This window comes from Equus asinus, chromosome 24, assembly GCF_041296235.1.
Source record: "Equus asinus isolate D_3611 breed Donkey chromosome 24, EquAss-T2T_v2, whole genome shotgun sequence".
In the NCBI taxonomy this organism is placed as follows: Eukaryota; Metazoa; Chordata; class Mammalia; order Perissodactyla; family Equidae; genus Equus; species Equus asinus.
In genome coordinates this window covers 16,266,112-16,288,458 of record NC_091813.1, presented here as the reverse complement: position 1 = coordinate 16,288,458, position 22,347 = coordinate 16,266,112, and the positions used below count along the sequence as shown (strand labels likewise).

Below are 22,347 nucleotides of genomic sequence, written 5' to 3'. Positions count from 1 at the left end.
CCAATCTTGGGAAAGAAGGGGAATGATTTCCCTTCCTTCTTCTGTTCTTTTCCTCAAGCCACTACCTGTGTGAATAGCTCTTCTCTGGTGAGACCTTGCTCAACTTCACCAAGATTGTGCTTTGGATAGCCCTATTTCCAAGTTTGTAGGTAGGTTGAAAGACTTCAAGTATTCCCAATAAATTAAGTCAGAAAAATTCAGCTGCTGTGGTAGGGTACAAATTTAGAGTATTTAAGTTATATTTGTATTATTTAACATTATACTGTTTTACAACAGTACTGGGGCCTTTGGTTCAGGTGACTTCAGAGTTACCTACTATAAGACTAGTTATTCTAGAATTGGATACCTACGCCGACAGCCAGGATAAAATGGTGTGTATTCTTCACTCCCCAAGTTTTCAACCATGTATGCACATGCTACATTTAAATGTACACCAGGGACCAAAATTCGTTCATTTGTATTGAAGCCAATGGCATCACTGGCAACCACTAGCAAATCTAAGAAACCAGGTAACAATCAATTTGAATGTAGCAGTGTATGTATATGTTGAAAGTGGGAGAAAAAGAAAAAAGGATGAAAGAAAAAGAAAAGGAGACAAAAAGTAAAGACAAGAATAGAGTATGCAAAGGAACTAAAAATGCTTGAGACCTGTACCAAGAACTGTTTGTCACAAGTCACTTACCCACCATTAACGTTTTGACACAAGATAGCTTACAAATCAAATATAAAAGCAAACAATTCAGAAATGGGAATTAAAAAGATCTAACTCTGAAATAAGCATTTTGATAATGAAACATATTTCCCTTTAAATCTACCCATTATTTAAAATTATATTTAAAATATTAAAACACATAATTACATTTTTAATTTTGTTTTCTTTTTGCACACAACTTCCTTTGATGTTCTCTTCATAGGTTCTTGTACAGGCAACAAGTCTGCTATTGGCTTCTTCAAAGGGAATTTTTGCAAAAAAATTTGACAGATTATTCCTTATACCGATGTCAGTAATGATATTTTCAAATACCATATTTGCTTGAGGATCAAGGCCATTTTGAAAAATTAATATTATATATTGTTCTTCCAAATCTGAAAAGAAATCAATATAACTATAAGTCTAAAAGAAAAAAAAAGTGAATAGATATTAGAAAAGAGTTAACAACTAGCTATTTCCCAGAATGTCACCAGAAATCTTGGTACAAATGTCCCAAATAATGTTAGGCATCCTGTGGATGTACAATAAATCCTGAAATAAAGACCACTGACACTGCTACCTGACAATGTCATCTAAGTTATTAAGAGAAAGGAAGCAGAACAAATTACTCTAGCAGCACCTCAAGAAAAAATCTATTTACGGATGTGACGAATTTACTTCATCTAATAGCATCCAAATATATTTACAGTTTTAAATATATATCAACAGTTTTGTCAAACACAAACAAGAAACTGCCAAGTGAACTGCTGTTACCTCTGGAGTTTTATTTAACCGCAGAAACTGCTATTCAATTACACGCTAGCTCTTGCAGCTTTAACAGGAGCTTCATGCTCAGCATGACGTGAAGCAGAAATTACTGCTGAAAAGTATTTATTTTACAACTAGTCATGCTGTGCCGTAAGTGTGAGAGGTGAAGGGAAACACACTGGAGAACCACATCCATTTATTGTGGAGGATGAAGACACAGTCCATGAACTTGCGAACTTCCTATTCAGGCTAAGTTTCAAGGATTCCAGATTTATATGGTTGATTTACACTTAGCACCAATCAGTGCGTTAAAAAAATTCATTTTACTCAGATAATACAGTGTTAAAATAAAGACTGCAGATCTTTTGAGTCTTAACTCATTTTGAAAACTTTCTAAATGGGTAAGACTGGGTTTTGTCTTCAGACTTGGCACTTTCTGTGGGCTTTTCCTCATTTTTAAAATGGGGGAATTAATATCTATCTTACAAGGTCAATGTAAGGACAGTAAATAATATACATAAGGCCTCTATCAAAGAACAGTCACATTCTGCTGCTCAATGACTTATATGTATTATTATAATCTGTTCTACATAACTTACTTGTTAACTTATTTATTCCTTTACAATCATTCCAAACTTTATCCTCCATATTCATTTGCAGTTGCATGCTCAGCTTCTGATAAACTGCTGGTGTCGTCTGAAGAAACACTACTGGTAATTTTCGGACATTACACCATTCACATTTAGTTAGCTCAGAGGTCTCTAAAGTAATCCCTACAGGATCATTTTCTGGTTCTGGAGGAAAACAGATGGAAACGGAAAAGGAGTCAATTCCAAGAGGGCAAAATCATGAATGGAAAAAATTTTGAGGAAATCCAAGTTTAAAGTTAAACACATTCATTGTGTTCTATAAATAGTAATTCTAGCGGGAAATGAAGAAAAATCTTTGTAATTATCTTAAATCGTCTACATTTTTTTCCTAATGAAAAGAGGGTTCTAATGAAGTGTATTCATAAAATTAGAGATAGGTTTTGTGATGTTACAGAATGAAATTACGCTATCGAGACAGACGCCCTTTGTTAAGGAGATGTATGTAATAACTAATCATCTTAATGAACTCTACGAATATCATTTAAATCTTTTATTCCTGTAAAGTGCTTTAGTGTAAACAAACCCTTAGTGAGTAAAAAGACATAAAATAGCTTACCTTCTAGCTGTATCTTGATAAACTCTACACAAAACTGAAAAATAAGATAAATTAGTACCAATCATAGATTTAGGAAGGTTTTGCTATGAACACCAGGAATGACATATTTGGGACTTAGACTGTAGAGGGCAGAAAAACTGAACCATCTATCATGCACTTAAATATGAGATGAGATATCCACCCCACCCCCAAATTATCTCAGAAAAGCAGGCTTCACTTGTTTAATTCAAGTACTTAGACCCATTTCTTATAACTTCAAAGAGGAGATGACAGAATGCTACAATGAACACCTGAATACTCCTTAACTAGATTCACTAACTGTTAATATCTTGCCACACCTACTCCATCACTTTGTTTTACAAATACACATACTTCTCTTTTGCTAAATCAGCATAAAGCAAGCTGAGAACATTATGACGTTCCACCCCTAAATCCTTCAGGGTATGTCTCCCAAGAACAAGGACATTCTCCTACACAACCAAAACATCATTACCAAATCTAAGAAAATCAAGATGAACTTCATTCAACATACAGTTCATACTCAAATTTCCTCAACTGCTTAAAACTGTCCATTATTGCTGTTTTTAACTTTTCCCCAATCCATGATTATGTCAAGGTTACATTACATTTGTCTCTTTTGTCTACTGCTGTCTAGAGCAGAAACCTGCCTCTCTCTATTCTTCTTGACATGGCCTTTGAAGAACCCAAGTTAGGTTCTGCAAAATGTACAAGACCCTAGACTTGAGTTTCCTCATTTTTAAATTCGGGCCACACATTTCCAGCAAATACAGCACAGAGGGGATGTTTTATACTTCCCACTACATCACAACAGAAGACACATGATGTCAGGCTGTCCCACCATTGATATAAGCTTAATCACTTGGCGAAGGCAGTCTTTCCACTGTAAAAATATATTTTCCCCTTTGTAATTAAACAGTAATCTATAGAGAAATACTTGAAAGCTTGTGAATATCCTGTTCCCTAATAACTTTTCTCCCAATAGTTTCAGCAAGAATCAGTTATCATTGGTGTTTATAAAAAGGCGATTTTATAACTATTTTAATGTGGAGAAGACACATTAAACCTGATACACCCTGAATTAATAATCATTTGTGTGTTTACATAAGTTAAGAGAAACGAAAAAGGAAACAAGAACTTAAAATGCATTAAAAAAATAAGTTGGATCAACATATAGAGGAATGAATAAATACATGAAAAGTAAGTTTAGTTAAATGCTAATGGCAGAATTGAGCTGGGAATTTTATGAATGTTGACTGTAAAATTCTTCCAACTCATCTGTTTGAAAATTTTCACAATGTAAAAAAAAAAAAGGAAACAAGGAAATAGAAAATAAATTTAGTAATTACCACAACAATTGCAGTCTAGAATGTCACTAAACATACCTCCCAAAGATTGTGTTTGAAAGTAATATGTTAATTGGTTTTACAGGAAAGTGACACATCAATTGGGGATCAAGAATGGGTACTTCTAGCTTGGAAAACATTCCAGCACACACAGAAGCTGAAGTTATATGCTTTAGAAAAATACATTAGAAAAAAGTGGCAATAATGATGACAGACACTAACACGAAAGCATTTGAGTAAAAGTGTTGCATGAGATGTAGGTATAAAAAGAAGCAATGTCTAAATATTTGTCATTTAAAATGTGTGCAAATAAATTACACACGAATATTAATATTACAAGCAGACATTGGGCTATTTCACCTACATCCCCAAGAGTTTCTAAATTTAAGTTGGCCAAAAACCTTGATTTTCTATCTTCTCAATTTTTTCATTGGAAAAATGAGAGACAACACCCTATTTGGACATATATGATATTCCTAATAAATGTTGGCCATTTTCCTTAAACAAAATATTTAAATCAAAGTATTTATATTTAAATAAAATTGGCACTTCTAAACAGTGCCAATTCTAACACTAAGTGAATTTAAAATAATTAAATTGGGGCCAGCCCTGTGGCCGAGTGGTTAAGTTTGTGTGCTCCACTTCAGCGGCCAGGGTTTGCCAGTTCAGATCCTGGGTGCAGACCTATACTCTGCTCTTCAAGCCATGCTGTGGAGGCATCCCACATAGAAGAACTAGAACGACTAGGATATACAACTATGGACTGGCTTTGCGGAGAAGAGAAAAAAAAAAAAAAAAGAGAAAGATTGGCAACAGATGTTAGCTCAGGGCCAATCTTCTTTACCAATAAGCATTAAAAAAAAAAAACCTAAAAAAGTAATTAAATTACCTAATAATAAACGACTGACATTTGATAAAACAATTAAAATCTATTTCTCAGATTAATAATGACATGGCAGATAAATCATTTCACTATAGTTCAAGAAGAAAATGTCAAATCATCTTCTTAAGACACTGTCTAAAGAAATTACAGATCCACTATACTCCATCAAAGAATGTTTTTTGGGAAAATCCCATGGTACAAGGAAGGCTAATACCACAGAGAGCACACTTCCACCACATTATAAACACAATACTTCTTGGCTGAAATAGTTCATTTAACATTTTAATTAAAAAAAACTTGTATCAACACATTTTACATTACACACACTGCCTTTTATTTCTTAAAGTAAATTCACAAAGTTAGTTTTTCTTCACTAGATCAGATATATTGTAACCTGTAACTTTCAGGAAAAAAAATTTCATTCAAATTTTAATGTAATTCTTGCTAGACAGCCTTGGGACTAAACATGCAACTTCCAACTAAATGTCTAAATTACCAGCAAAACCTTAATCATACTGACAAGTTCTGAATAATGGTGTTAATGTGGGGGAAAGCCATAATACCTATAGGGTACTCCTGGAAATTTCTGAGGAATAGTGACATAAAATGACATTTTAAGTTAATTGACAGAAATCAGGAAAAAGAATCAGTCCTATGAAGGCTTGTAACAAAACAAAAGTTTCACAATCCTTGAAAACCCTGATGTCCATCACAATGCTATTTGGCAATAATGAATAAATAGTCTACATACAATTTGCTTTAAATCTCTGGAGTACTTAAAGTTTTTATATCACGAGAAGCTGGAGTTTTTTGACAAAAAAGAAAAAAAATGCTAGTTTCCCATACAGCTTTGCTCTGATAAGAAATCAGGTCCACATTTCATTTTCTCCTATAGACTAAGCTATAAAGTTTTTTTTCCCTTTTGTTCAAGTTGTATCCTAGAACCATGAATCCTAGGAAAGAAATAGTTTTTACCATAATTTAAATAGTAAAACTATGTTTTAACTTTCCTGATGTGATATAATGTGTTTCTTAAAAATACTGCTTTATGTATACATAAAGGACAATAAGAGGAGACAGACTTTGAAAGAATAGTTGGAAACAGATGGTCAGGGACAACAAGTTAAGGCATTAGAAAATGAAGGCTTACAAAATAAGTGCAGTGTTATAGAAGATTAATCTACCAACAATATGTAAAACATATTAGAAAGAAGAAAAATAATGACTAAGAAGGCTAAAGAGATTACATTAAAGTTTCAAATAGAAAATACACACTTGAATGGTCTTGGTGGCAGTAGAACAAACACTAAGTACACAGGTATGACAAGTAAGATAAAGGGACGACAGAAAGTTCTGTGGGCTTTGTGGACACTGAACCAGTACAAAAGCAGAAGGCCTCTTGGGCGGCTACTGCAGTCCAATAATGCAGTCCTAGGAGTCTTAATACTGCAAGACTCCAATAGTTTTTTGATTCTCCTCTCTCTCTTTCTAGTTCTTTAATACTTTTTTCATGCATTGAGCTGGCATGAGAGTAAAAAGTATCATATTGGAAGGTTTTCTAACTCAGTGAGAATACTAAGTATCTTCCCATGATGAATATGTCCCTATCTTGAACATTACATTATCATAAATTTTTTATCCACTGATTTTTATGGTGAGGAGCTATTTATAATTGTTTATATACTCAAAGCAATCTGAAATCTTAAAATAATTTAATATCCTATTAAATTAAATATTTTAAAATACAAATTTTACAATACTACAAATGACCCTTAGCCATGTAATTTTGAATCCTATAAGGTGGTAAAGCGCTTAAGAATGTACTTACAATTACAGGCTCTATTAATAGCCGGAAGAGTGTTCCTACTCGTATACTTCGACAGTTTAAAGTGACACGGCCAACACGACTTTGGCATTTTAAAGAGACAGGATCAGTTTCTTGAGAAATCACTTTGCGACGTTTTAGAGGTGTGTTGATAATAGAATTACCAAACTGAAAAAGAAAATTTTCACTTAATAAGTTACTAAAACAAGATTGCAAACTAACTACACATATGCAAAGAAGATCCAATATAAGAAATGTAATTACCAAAATATAAGATCGATTTTACTTCAACAGTGGTAGATGAGGTAAAAACACTGATTTTATATAAAAGTAAACCCCTTCTATTTTACCTAGCTAAACTTTGCCTAGTTATTACTTGAAATAATAATACTTGAGTAATAGCTCAGCAGTGAGGAATGGCACTCCAGGAATCAGACTGCCTGGGTTCCAATCGCAGCTATTATCACTTAAGGATCTGATCTTGTAAAACTTAACTCTTTAAGTTTTGGTTTCCTAAACTGTAAAATACGAAGAGTAAGAGTAGTATCTATTGACATGAGCTAATGCATACAAGCAGGTTAGCACAGTGCTTCACGCCCACTAAAATGTTGGATAAAGGTTAGCTGGTAACAGTGGTAGTGGTTGTAGAACAGCCACACGTTCCTCAACGACGGAAGTAGTTCTGGGAAATGCATCATTAAGTGATTCCATCATCGTGCGAACATTGTGGAGTGCACTTTCACAAACCTTTATGGTATAGGCTACTACACACCTAGGATGTATGCTACTAGTCTTATGGGACCACTGTCATATACGTGGTGAATGTTGACTGAAATGTCATTATGCAGCACATGACTGTACTTGGATTAAATCAGTAATTCTTTAGGAAACAGGTAATTTAGGGGAATGGTTATTTGCATTACAAAAGGATGCTTGCTTATATATTTAACAATTTTAAACTAGTCATGAGTCGAGTAATGTTTTGGTCAACAATGATACAATGGACTACATATACAACGATGGTCCCAAAGGTTAGTATCATATAACCTAAGTGTGTAGTAGGCTACACCACCTAGGTTTGTGTAAGTACACTCTGATGCTCACACAAGGACAAAATCACCTAATGGTGCATTTCTCAGAATGTATCCCCATCATTAAGTGATGTATGACTGTACTTAATCTGTTAAATTAATATTTTACAGTCACTTCCAAATGCAAATTAATCATATTTTATGTGTATAAAGTGAAAGTAATCAAAGTTATCATGCTATAGACTTTATTGCCATCAGAAGACCACAACATGATCTTGACAGAAAATAAGAGGGAAAAAATGTCCACTGCACAGAGATAGGCACTATTTCATTATCTCTCTAGAGACGTTTGTGTGATCGATGTCACAGGAAAAAATACATATTGAAACAAAATGTGGTTTATACCTATATAAATTAAATATAAACATGTATTCATTTCTGTCAACTAATTTTTCAGGCTTAACAGATTTATCATGAATATTTTCCCAGATTACTAATAGAAATCTAGTAGAGAGATTTAAAACCTTTTTTAGCTTTAGAATTCTTTCTTTGCTTTAGAATTCTTTCTTCAAATGAGATGCTATTTAGTTCAAAAATAAAATAGGTAATTTAAGGGCTGATCCGGCTGACTCTACAGTAGAGGGACTGTGTCGAGAACGTGGGTGGTCCACATTCTCCAGGAAGCCTCTAAAAGAGCACTGGGGAACCCTTACTCTTCAGTGTGCCAGTCTGAAAACTGCTGACCCACGAATCTCATCAGATGGAAATCCACTATTTATTTAACTGAATCCTCTCATGCTGGACATCTGAGTTCTTTCAGATCGTTTCCCACGACACACTGTTCTCCAACAAGCATTTCTGCAGCTAAATCCTGGTATATATAATCACTGTCAAATTGCCCTCCAGCATAGTTAGACCAATTTACACATCCAACATTCCATTTCTCCAAACACTAGCCAATGTGACATACTACTATACTTTAAAAATTTTTAGCAATATGACACTTAACAAAATATTTAGTTTTAATTTCATTTTCAGTACTTTACTATCTTTTTTGAACTCTATTCATTTCCTTTACTCATTTTTCAATGGTTTGCTTCTATTTTTTGATTTTTTAAGAAATTGAAAATATATAAAGAACCAATTCACACTGTCTATAGTTCACTACTTTTTCCCTATTTGTATTTACCTATCAAATTCTGTTTATGATTTTTTGGTACACTGTTTTATACTTTTCATTTAATCAAATCTAATTCATCTTTTCATTTACTATTTTCTCTGTGCTGAAATGTTTGGAAAGGCATTCCCTAAGATTATAGCAAAAATATTAATCCTTGTTTTTTCTGTTATCCTTATAGTTACTTGTTTTTCATTTCTTAAAGTTCCCATCTTAACAACCAAGTATGTATGTTTCCATATTTTTATTACTCCTATAATCTCTGTCATATATATGTGTACACACACACAATTTTTTAAAATACAAGTTTTTTACTTTAAAGAAAGTTATTTTGGGGCCAGCCCTGAGGGTCAGTGATTAAGTTGGGCTCATTCTGCTTTGGTGGCCCAGGTTTGGTTCCTGAGTGCGGACCTACACCACTTGTCAGTGGCCATGCTGCAACTGTGACCCACATACAAAATAGAGGAAGAATGGCAACAGATGTTAGCTCAGGGAGAATTTCCCTCAGCAAAAAATTTTTTAAAAGTTCTTTTCGCAAAAATAAGAAAATACGCACATAATTCTGCATCTTGGTATTCTCATTCAATGGCATCATGTAGAAATCCTAAAAGTCACTGATATAGCTCTAATTTTTTTTTTTGAGGAGGAGGATTAACCCTGAGCTAACATCTGCCACCAATCCTCCTCTTTTTGCTGAGGAAGACTTGCCCTGAGCTAACATCTGCACTCATCTTTCTCTACTTTATACGTAAGATGCCTGCCACAGCACGGCTTGACAAGCGGTACAAAGGTCTGCACCCAGGATCCAAACCAGAAACCCCAGGCTGCTGAAGGGGAGTGCGTTAACTTAACTGCTGCGCCACCGGGCCAGCCCTGATATAGCTCTAATTTTTTTTGTCAGTGGCTGCATAATAGTCCATGGTATGGATATATAATAATTTCTTCAGCCATTTCCATATCAATGGGCAACGACCTTCTTTGCCAATAATCATGTTTACATATATAATCTTACATACTGGAGGGGGAGGATGCCTTTGAGATTGAGTCTAGGGAATGAATTATCGGGTCATTTCGTATACATTTAAAAATTTTTAATAAATCTTTTTACACTGCTTTCCCAAAAGGTCATAACTTTCTTTTCCATCAGCAATTTAGGAAAGTAGTCTTTCCCTTGGATTCATGCCAGCAGTACATATTAATTGATCTTGTATTAATTCTGAAAGTCTATGATATGAAGTATACAGTTACATTTCATTTTCTTTAATTTGCACTTTTTTAGTAATTTGCACTTTTCATGTAATAGCTTATCTGAATTTTCTCCCTTGACTATGCTTATCTTTTTTTCCTCCAACTTTTAAGAGTTCTTACTCTAGTATAGATGTTACTAACGTATTTAATATGCGTTACAAACATTCCTCTCTAGATATATTATTTGTCTATTGATGTAATTTTTATCTTTTGTCATCTGAACATTTTGACATTTTTTATATAGTAAAACAACAATATTACAGTAAAATATACCCAAGTCAAAATGACTTCTCTCTGTCCATTAGATCATACAAGTGTACTTTTTTATACTTTATTTCACTGTGAGGTTGATAGTGTCTCTTTTGTTCAATGTTTTACACTTGAAGCCTTTAATTAATTGAAATTTCTTTGTGTACATGTTTTAATGTTCTTCCAAATAATCTTACAAGTGATATTTTTAAGTCTCACTTAATGAATAATCATCTTTTTCTTCTATTGACACTGCTAAATTACCCCCCAAAAAAAATTTCACATCTCAAATGAGAGACAATCTGGACAATCTGAATAAATGTCAACAAATGTGAAAAGTACCTGGTCTTTCATTCTTGCTTTTCTTGGCAATGTGAGTGTATGCATCTCTGAATCGGCCGGAATGCTTCTCGGTTCATGCTCTACTCTACAGATGTTTTCGTTTAGCGCTGCTTCTACTCTTCCAGTGGACGGTGCTGGGGAAGAACATGCTGAATCAGCAGGCTGAGGAGATATGCTCTCTCTTCTATTAGTCCTGTCATTGTCATCATCATCATCATCACTGGACAAAATGACTATAAAGAAAGGTTAAATACTTCAGGTACTTCATTTCTGTCAGTTAAAAATGTAAATATATTACCAAAGTGGGAAATATACCAAATTTGCTTTGGTTCTCCTCCAGATTTGAGCTTAACAAAAATAAGTGACGATACAGTTCACTCTATCTGATAAAAAGTTAAATTTGGAGAACAATTAAAAATGAAGAAAGCATAGGAACTGGCTTTCTTTTTTCTTTTACAATATACAAATATGAAATTAATTCCACAGTCCATCACCACAACCCACACAGAAACATACACAAGTTACAGCAAAAATTACATGTTTACCAGTAGGTCTATTTCAGAATTCCAAAAAATCTAAAGAACCAAGAGAATATGAATACAAATTGCTCACAAAATAGCATGCATTTTAAATGTGTGTAAAACTCCATGTGACCAAATAACTTTATCTCACACAGGAAATGACTAAAACCATAACCGGTCCTTGGGAGAACTTGGACCAGTGCCTAATGCTCAATAAATCTTATTGAGTAAATGAATGTGGGCAAGCAAAGGCATTATGAACGTAATTTGCTCTTATACTTTGTACTCATTATTGAATCTTACCAAACCATCTCTATATCATAAGTCCCAAGAGCCACCCACACTGTACTTGAGCCAAATCCTGACTTCTAACTCTGGCTTATGAATGTACACAATCTGGTCCTTGCCTGCTTCTGCAACTTTCTCATACTACTTCACTTTTCCCTCTATGCTCCAGGCACACTAGTCATTTATTCTGTTCCTCAAACATCATAAGCTTGCTCCTGTTTGGATTGCAATTCCCCTAACACTTTGCATTTTTAAAAATCATCAATTTTTAGCTTAAATATCACTTACTGATTGACTACTCAATCTAAAACAAGCACACAGGTTCTCACTTACTCACATCAACTGATTTAAATTTTCTATTGTGCGTGTTTACTTGTCTCTTCCTGCTACACGTAAAGTATAAGAGAACAAGGACACTCCCTTGTTCACTGCTATATTCCTGGAGTCTAAAATAGTGCCTGGCACAGTAAAAGCATTAAAAAATCATGTGTTGAAGAATGCATAAACTCGTAGGAGCAATTTTCTATTTCAGCATGCCACAGATAAATGCTTGGTTAATATTTTTGAGTAAAATAGATGTCACAGAAAGGCACCATCCACAGCATCACTCCATTTGTCTTTTTTATTTTGCTGTCCAGTCTCAAGAGCAAATGCTAAAGTTGGCTCTTTTTCAGATCTGGTATTTTATTAACACAAAAATCGAACAAGCCAGATTAGAAGATCTACGCAGATTTACACACATTTGAAAGTTAGAGTTTTGCCACTTACTACCTATTTGCCTCAATTTCTCCCCTCTGTGAAACTGGGGACAATAATGATTCTATTTCAAAAGATAGTCTCAAAAACATACGATTTACTATGTAAAAAGTTTAGCACAGTGCCTGACACACACACAAGCTTTAAAAAAAAAGTCCATGGACTATTTACGGTGTTGATGAAAAACCACAGAAAAATATATTAAAAGGGAGGCCTACTGTTCTATCTACAATTATTTTTATACTGTTTCAGGGACATTAAAACTCCTATAGGAGTGATGTCAGCGTCATGGCAGAGTAAGCTCGCCTGGGGACTCCCTTCCCTCCAACATACAACAAAAAGGAGCAAACATATTCCAAGAGAAAATATCCTAATACCACAGGAATCCTCAGAGAGTCACAGCAGCCAAATGACGGAGGGCAGAGAGGCTGGAGCCCCCCTTGGAGGAGCTGGGATGGGGTAAGAGAGAACTTTGCTCCCTCCCCTAAAGACTGGGGCCACTGCTGCGGGAGGCTCGGAGAGGGAAGGATCAGGGGAGGGGTTGCACATCTGCAGGATCACCCAGGACTCCCTGGTGCCCTTGCAGCCTAGAGGGAAGCCCTCTAACCTTTCATGTGGGTGACCTCATCAAGCCAAGACCCCAGGAGACCAGACAGCGAGAGCTGGTCAGGAAACCGGGTCTGCTCACAAGAGAAAGTGTTCCCTCAACCCTCTGAACCTGCACTGTGCTGCACCATATTAGCAGAAGGCGGAGGGCTCAGAATATGTGGCTCTTGACCCCCATCCTGTGGCAACAGGCTGTAACTGCAACTGAATAATATCACAATGAGGAAAACCCGTAGTTTCAGCATCAATCAGTTCATCAAAACTCCAGACAAGAGGGAAAACAATAAATACCCAGAATTATGTCTTGAGGAGTCAGAAATAAGTAAACTAAACAACAATGAATTCAGAATAGCTATCATCAAAAAACTCCATGAGGTAAAACAGAATATAGAGAAACAATTCAATGAGTTCAGGAGCTACTTCACAAAAGAGATTGAAACTATAAAGAAGAATCAATCAGAAATACTAGAGATGAAAGACACAATGGAAGAGATAAAACAAAATACGGATTCCACGAATGCTCGTGTGGACACCATGGAGGAGTGAATCAGCAAAATTGAAAATATCCAACTCAATCAGGAAATGCAACATAAGAATTACAGGTATGTTTGAGGGCAAAGAAAAACAATGGAGCAGAAAGCGTGCTCAAAGAAATAATAGCCGAGAACTTCCTAAACCTAGGGAATGAGAGAGAAATGTGTGGAGGAAGCTTCCACATCTCCTAGATTTGTCAATGTAAAAAGACCTTCTGCAAGGCATATAGTAGTAAAACTGGCAAAAATGAATGACAAAGAAAGAATACTAAGGGCAAGAAGGCAGAAGAAAATAACCTACAGAGGAACGCCTATCAGACTTTCAGCAGATTTCTCTGCATAAAACTTATAAGCTAGGAGAGAATGGAGTGACATATTCAAAACTTTAAAAGATGAAAATTTTCAGCCAAGAATACTCTATCCAGCAAAAATGTCCTTCAGATATGAGGGAGAAACTGAATCTTTCCCAGACAAACAAGAGCTAAGGGACTTTGTAGCCACGAGACCCTCCCTCTACAAGAAATCCTCAAGAAGCCTCTCATACCAGAAAAAAGAAAAAAAGGGAGAAAGGGGTCACAAAACACAGAGTAAGGAGACCAACAGATAGAATCAGAATAGGATAGCAAATATTCAACTATAGCATTAGGCTAAAGGGAAGGAAAACACCAAAAACAAAGACAATCTTGTCACTTTAACCACAAACTCACAACACAAGTTGGAATAAGATATGAGAATAATAACTTAGGAGGGGAGGAGGAAAGGGACTGAATCAGTTTAGACTAAGGAAATAAAAGGTCATCAGAAAATGGACTATGTTATGCACAAGATTCTGAATACAAACTTCAGGGTAGCTACTAAACTAAAAAATAAATAAGGCACAAAAATAAATAAGGAAAAAACTAAGAAACACAGCATAAGAAACTACAGAAATCAATGGGTACACCAAAACACACAGGACAAGCAGCAAAGGAAATGCAGGAAAATTGGAAAGCAAGTGACAGAATGACAGCATTAAGCCCTCATACATTAATAATCAACCTCAATGTAAACGGATTGAACTCTCCAATAAAAAGATACAGAGTGGCAAGATGAATTAAAGAACAAGATGCAACAATCTGTTGCCTCCAGGGAACACACCTCAGCTCCAATGACAAATACAGGCTCAGAGTGAAGGGGCGGAAGACAATAATACAAGCTAATGGCAAACAAAAGAAAGCAGGTGTTGCAATACTTATATCAGACAAAGTAGACTTCGAGATAAGGCAGGTAAGGAGAGACAAAGAGGGGCAGTATATAATGATCAAAGGGACACTCCATCAAGAAGAAATAACGCTTATAAATATCTATGCACCAAACACAGGAGAACCAAAGTTCATAAAGCAACTATTAAGAAACCTAAAAGGAGATATCAAAAATAACAATCATAGTAGGGGACCTCAACACCCCACTCACATCCTTGGACAGATCACGCAGACATAAAATTAACAAGGAAACAGTGGAATTAAATGAAAAGCTAAAACAGTTGTACTTAATAGACATATATAGAACATTCCATCCAAAAACAGCAGGCCAGATAGAGAAGGACAATCTCTGTATGACTCCACTCACATGTGGAAGTTAAACATGTAGACAAAGAGAAAAGATTAGCGGTTACCAGGCAAATGGGGGGTTGGGGGTGGGCACAAAGGGTGAAGGGGTGCACCTACAACATGACTGACAAACAATAATGTACAACTGAAATGTCACAAGGTTGTAAACTATCATAATCTCAATAAAAACTTTTAAAAAAGCTTCTATAGCTACCATATCAAAAACTTACTATAAAGCCCCAACCCTGCAAGAGGTAGAATTATACATAGTTCTTGTTTTATTAACTTAAAATAAGTGAGGGTTGCGTTCAATGTCACCATAATTGCAAAGGAAATGCGGAAAGTGTGCAAAGGTAATATAATATAATTAAAAAACTGTTCTCACAGCTGCTTTAATTCTGTACAAAATATAGAATATATTCTACATAAATACATACTTAAGATCCTGCATCAGGGTCTGCTATGGACTGAATTGTGCTCCCTCAAAATTGCTATCTTGAAGCCCTAAAACCCAATGTGACAATATTTGGAGATAGGGCCTATAAGGAAGTAATAAAGGTTAAATGAGGTCATAAAGGTGAGACCTTAATCTGATAGGACTGGTGACTTCATAAGAAGAGAAGATACTAGAGACCTCTCTGTCTGTGCACGCAAAAAAGAAAGGCTACATGAGAACACAGCGAAAAAGCAGCCATCTGCAAGCCAGGAAGAGAGTCCTCACCATCCTGATGGTGAGGACTTGATCTTGGACTTCCAGCCTCCAGAACTGTGAGAAAATAAATCTCTGTTGTTTAAGCCACTCACTTGGCAGTATTCTGTCATGGCGGCCCAAGCAGACGGACATGGGGTCTCTGTACTTACATTCCAAACTCATTCCCACAGGATCAGCATGTCTTCTTCCTCACCTCATTCTGGGCTCTGCTCAAAGCTACTTTATCAAAGGTGCCTATTCCATCACCTATTTAAAATAGCATCCTCCTCCTCTTGACACCTGACAACTGTCACTCTCTATTCCCTGGACCTGAGTCACTTTTCTACATAGATTTATCACGACTTGAGACACTGGACATTATATTATTTGACCACCCATGACAGAATAAAAGCTTCATGATAATAAACTATTTTAATAGGAATACAAATTTAAGTATGATTAAGCATATAAAGAAAACAGACTTTAGAAACAGAAAAACCTGTTTTTAAAAATCTAAACTACAAAATTCCATATAAATATAATATTGAGAAGTTACTCAATCTCCTTAAGCCTAGGTTGCCTTATTTATAAAATGGAGTATATAAGTACCTACCTCACATGATTGTGAAACTGAATCACATAAAGGGCACATAAGCATGCAATAAATGATATCTTTATTACTAATATGAAGTGTTCTTAAAATACAACGTATTTTCCCATATACTTTAATGGGAAATACTTAGTCTTTAACTTTTTTTTTTTTGAGGAGGGGAGGGGAACAAATAAATGCTTTATGGTTTTAATTCATGGCTGACATGGTCCTAGGCTAAGCTCTGAATAGTAAACTACTTAAGGCACCTCCATGGTTGATGTAGACATGGTATTTATTTTGTTTTTTTTATGTATCACTTAGCCTTATTAACTTCCAGTTCCCCTCATCCTGGAAAGCTTCTCAGGATGCTAAATTTCCTATATAAAGTTTGGCTCAGTAATAATACCCTGTAACTGCCTAATAAGTGCAAGTTTTCTTCATATCTTACAACTGAAGTTTAAAAACCTCACCATTAGGAAAGAGTCAAATGATATTAACCATATTTAATATGCATTGATGTAACACTAAATGTATCATAAAATATTCATCAAATATCAATATCATCATAACATCATAACAGACTGTTGACTTGACAGCTATCATACAGTAATTCTTTTTTTTAACCTGAGTTCTTTCTGAGAAATATGCTAAGGTACTTGTATAGGTGAACGTTTTTATATTGAACTAATTAAAATAGGACTTGACATATTTCTGAAGTTAAAAAAATTCTTAATCTTATCCCCTTTATTTACCAGTTTTCAGAGTAACAATTTGGAACCTTAAGCAATGTCCAAAGGTAACCAATGGATAGTTTTCTTTTGGGGGGAGTATGAGGATATCATTATGAACCAATTGGTTTTAAAATATTTGATGTATTTCAATAAATAGTAGTTATAAATAGGTCCTTTTGTGACCCAAGTAGTCCCATCATTGGTGAGAGGGAGCTCTTTCATTTTAGTTCCTGTGTTCTTTTGACATGTCCATAATAGTTTTTGACTGCCTCCATGCTTCCAGATATGACTAGATGATCCAGGTTTATCTCATACATTTGTGCTCCAGACTAGGAGTCAGCACTTCTCTGAGGAGTTGCGATTATTTTTAGGGAAATGGTATTCAAAAACACAAATATGGGAACTAGAGTTGTTTGTTTCTATACATCTTCTGTGGGTAAAGGTAGAAAATATTTATTTTCTTTTCCAGAGAACATACATAATAAGTTCAACTATTATCTCTAATTCAAATTTAAAGTTACAGCATTTTTACTTCTCTGATTGCAACTTTGTATTCCTTTTCTCTAACACCAAGAATCTTGGTTTCTGGAGACTAATTGCTTATTTGCTTTATCAATATGTGTGTTTAAAAACAATAATACCAATATTACTAATAACAATATTACTGAATATACTTAGGATTGATTTCTTTGCAATTCTGTTTGCAATATCACATCAGGGATGTACAGCACAATATTAATTTAAATTCATTTGAAATAATTTTCTATGTGTTCAAGCCATTAACTAGATACATACTTAGGTTTGTTTGTTTCATTTTGTTTTTGTTGCTTTTTAAATTTCTGATTTAATTTTGTTTTATAATCATGTAAAATGTCCCAAATCACGCAATCATGGTTCCAAAGCCAAAGCTATATAAAAAGGTCTATTTGGAGAAATGGAAGCATCTATCCCTAACTCTTACACTGTTTTCTTCCCCTTCTAACCAACTACCTTTTCTAAATTAGTTTTTGGCATATCTTTCCATTTTTTTTTTAAAACCTATATTCATTCTCCCACCCTTCGAAAATAAAGGGTAGCATACTATACACTCTGATCTGCACCTTGTTTTATTCAGTTAGTTAAAGATCTTGGAAATTACTCTACACAATAGTAAATCAGCTCTTTCCCTTTTATAACTACATATGCTATAGTTTATTCAACCAGTCCCTGACTGTTTCCAATCTTTTGCTATGTATTACAAATAGGACCACAGTCCATATACACACACATGTGCACAAGTGTCTAAAGATAGGAAAAAGATTTAGGGGAGAAAAAAAGTGATAAGGGAATTAATTTTCAATGAGTCCTTTCTATGTGTCAAATAATTTATTGAGCAATGCTAGGCACTTTATATGTTATTTTATTTACTCCCTCAAAAACACTTTCAGGTGGGAAATATATCCACTTACAATTCAAAGCAATTAAATTAACTGGGCCAAAGTTACAAAGCTGGGCACAACTGGCACTTGACCTAAGACTGGGGCCAAGGTCTGTGCTTTTACTATTGAAGATGGAATGGATGAGAACAAAATCAGTTGTTATTTTCCAACTACACGGATGGTTTAAGTCATCCACCCAAAAAACATGTTATATAACTGACACAAGAAGATACCTATTAAAACTACACTTCTCAAATATGCTCACACTCATAATTAAAAATATATGTGAGAAATATTGGCTTGATATAGGCAATATTAAAGGGAGTAAAATACTTACTTGGATCATTTAGGTCTGATGGGCTTGTTTTCCTTTCTTTCGGGCTTGTGATTTTGACTCCTTTTGACCTAGGTAAAATGACTTTCCCATTAGTCTGTAAATTCGCTCTACCACCACCACAGTTCACAATGACATCCACTGGAACCTTTCCCATACTGTTGCCATAAAACTTCTTGGGTGGGACTGCTGCGTTCTGTGATTTCTGTCCTCCAGAATTCTGATGAATTGATGTTCTTAATAATGGTCCAGTAGATTCATTCAAAGTTATAGCTTGTCTACAATTTCTTTGTAAATCCTTAGGAAAAAGAATACCACAACTTTGGCATTTGTTCTGATTTTCTTCATTTTCCACACATTTTGGACAATATTCACCCTGTTCAGAAAACTAAACTTGCAAAAGAATAAAAGAAACAAAAGACTTCGGCATTTTATTTCAATGGCATGAAAAACAACAACAAAAGTCTCAAAATTAAGTCTCTCACTCCCCATCATCATCGCCATGGCTACCACAAAATCCTGAATATGTCATGTTACTTGGGAGTTAGCATCAGAATGCTAGAAGGAATGTTCGAGACCATCTAGTCCAGCAAATCGGACTATGCGTGCTCCTCAAGCGCTACGTAAAGACTTTCTAAGGCATACAGGGCATAAATAATCTTCAGGGAATCAATTTCGACATTGTCAATTTCCATGTAATCTTTCTAAAAACTGATGTGAATACACTTTTGAGGTCAAGGCATCTCCTGCCACAATTGCTCTTCTCCTACTGAAAAAAAGGATGCTGAACACGTCTTCCATTTGAAGTATTACAATGTGCATTGTGTTGGGGTATAAAAACCACAAATCAAACAAAAGAATAATTTTAAATGTTGGAAAAATGAACAGATTCTAAGTACTGGTTAAAAACTTTTGTAGGACAACTGATTTCTAAGACAGTGCTTCAAAAATATTTTAAGGAAGGCCTAATCTAGGGTTACAATTGCAAGATCATTAAAAGTGTTTTTTGACAGTAGAATATCATGTGATTTGGGGTATATACCTTAGAAGGAGTTCAAGGTACTGAGTGATATTACTATAATAAAACTCTTTCCATACTCATGTACTTATTTACGTGAACAAGGGTCTTCAGCACTTACATCTATGAGAAGGAAAAATATCAACAGATGTTGAGTTTTGCCTCAGTATGCAACATAATATTTATCCATGGACACATGAACTAATTGAGAAAAGTAGTCAATGTCTAATTAAAAGACATATTTCCAATAATTTTACTTTTTATATCAAATACTTATCAAACCTTGTAACAATATATAGTTTTAATCAATACCGTACTATTAAAAACTGAAATAACCTTAAAAAAAACTTCTTTAACACTTTGAGCCTTATATCACAGGAAATAAGTGGATAAGTATTTGTTGTGACCATGAAATGACAGAATGAGATGGTAATTACCAACTGCTATGGGATGTGGATCCCACCAGATCTATATATGACAGAGATTTAACCATGCTATTTAAAAATGGTACTCTTTTCACTGTGTCAACTATTCATCCTGTGAGAACATTTAAACTTGGGATGAAAAATGTTCAATCACAACTTAGAAAAACATAAGAGAATACGTAGTTTTTCAAAATTCTTGGAGGTCTTTTAGGTGACAGAAGTCATTAAGTGGCTGCAGAAGGACTGACTAGTAGGTGGCAGTTACATACGATTATATGTGTATACACAAATTTCAAAATTCATTTAACCGAATACTTAAGTTCTATATATTTTATTCCATGTAAATTTATAACTCAAAACTATGTAGAACATATAAAAGCAAAGAAAGTCTAAAGACTACTGCTCTAGTCTTATCTCCTTGTTTTAAAAATGAAAAAACTGACAAAGAAATTGTTTACTTTGCCCAACATGACAAATAACAAAGCCCTTCTATTATACCATGTTACCTATTCAAGGATCTACCCTAGATGACAAAAAGGAATGAAAACCAAGCTTTAACCAGGGCAAATCTGAACTTAGAACATCAGTGCACAACCTCAGCATATGTGGATTATAAAAAAAGAGCACATCTCTTTCTCTGCTAGTACACAGGAGAATTCAGTTATGCTATTTGTGGAGTCTAGATATAAGGAAATTATTTTTCTCATAGCACTTTCAATAGGGCCCTCTGTATTTAGAATAGGTAACAGGTAACTATGCAAACACTTAGTTAGATATAAATGTGGAACAGATTATCTGACTTTCATATTTTAGCCTATTGCCAAAAAGAGAAGGAAATAATAGTAATTTAAATGAAATACAAACAATGCAAATGTTGGCTATGCCCCACTGCACCTGAAAGGGAAACCCATAAACAAACCCTACCTACACACTACTCCGTAATGAAGTATCTAATTCTCTAGGAAAACTCTAAACCACACTATTTTCATGATGAGCAAAGACATATTTTCACCTTTAGCTAGGTTTAATACACCCAAAGAAGTTCAAAGACATTCATTTATGTGGGAGATAGAGCCTCATTTGCCACAGTGGGAGTCAGCCATATATAAGCTAACTGTGTCTGTTAAGAATCTGAGGATATGATTAAGATGGGTAATGGCTGGCTCCAACACTTTCCTGTTTATAATATAGATAAACAGGACCTATTTCAGTGAAAAGAACTCCATGAAAAAGAGGTACTTCCACATATTTCCTTCTATAAAATTTATAGTGAAACAGAAAAAGCATACCCTGACTATTAAAATTTCCAGTGTTAAAATACAGAAGGAAATATATTGTAAGCTATTATCATATGCCTTCTATCAGCTAAGAAACATATCATGGAACTGTTTGCAACAATTAGGAACAAAATGCAGATGAGCTGAACCAAATGTGGTATTAATTTTTTCATGCTAAAAAACTAAAGATTAAGAATTTATAGCAACCTAGAAATCTAAAAACTAGAATCTCAATACTGATCAATTACTTTTAGTAAAGCATGTGTAAAGTAGTAAATTTTCATAACAATTTTCTGTTAAGTATAATTTCTTTGGAAAAATAAAGATTAAAGTCTCATTTTCTCCCTTGTGGTCAGTGGAAGACTTTCACAAAATAAAAATAAATCCGAATCACATATCACATTACTATCTGCCAGTCTCTACACATAAATAATAACCAATATATTTAACAAGAATGAGCCTGGCTTGGATGAGACAATGTCATTTGTAGTAAACATTCTAAAGATGCATAATCTCATTAAATATCAAAGACCCTGTTTTCCTACAAGCAGTACATAGGGTGGAATTTCAGACTACACATGAAAAGAAAAACAACTAATCTTCTTCAAGAATTAAAAATTACATAGAGGGGCCAGACCTGTGGCCAAGAGGTTAAGTCTGCGCACTCCGCTTCAGTGGCCCAGGGTTTTGCTGGTTTGGATCCTGGGCATGGACATGGCACTGCTCATCAGGCCATGTTGAGGCAGCATCCCACATGCCACAACTAGAAGCACCCACAAATAAA

At 34.8% G+C, this 22,347-nt stretch overlaps 1 protein-coding gene across 5 annotated transcripts in view; it reads right to left on the bottom strand.

Moving 5' to 3' along the window:
- The window catches only part of SENP6 (SUMO specific peptidase 6), a 115,965-nt gene that overhangs the window by 23,947 nt on the left and 69,671 nt on the right, over positions 1-22,347 (bottom strand). For all 5 annotated transcript variants that reach the window (XM_044757561.2, XM_044757562.2, XM_070496670.1 and 2 more), the window contains 6 exons: positions 18,847-19,141; positions 10,785-11,017; positions 6,741-6,905; positions 2,666-2,699; positions 2,059-2,253; positions 860-1,086 (listed from right to left, as the gene is read on the bottom strand). In XM_044757561.2, coding sequence (XP_044613496.2) covers positions 860-1,086; positions 2,059-2,253; positions 2,666-2,699; positions 6,741-6,905; positions 10,785-11,017; positions 18,847-19,141 — 1,149 coding nt within the window. The remainder of the gene's footprint in view (positions 1-859; positions 1,087-2,058; positions 2,254-2,665; positions 2,700-6,740; positions 6,906-10,784; positions 11,018-18,846; positions 19,142-22,347) is intronic.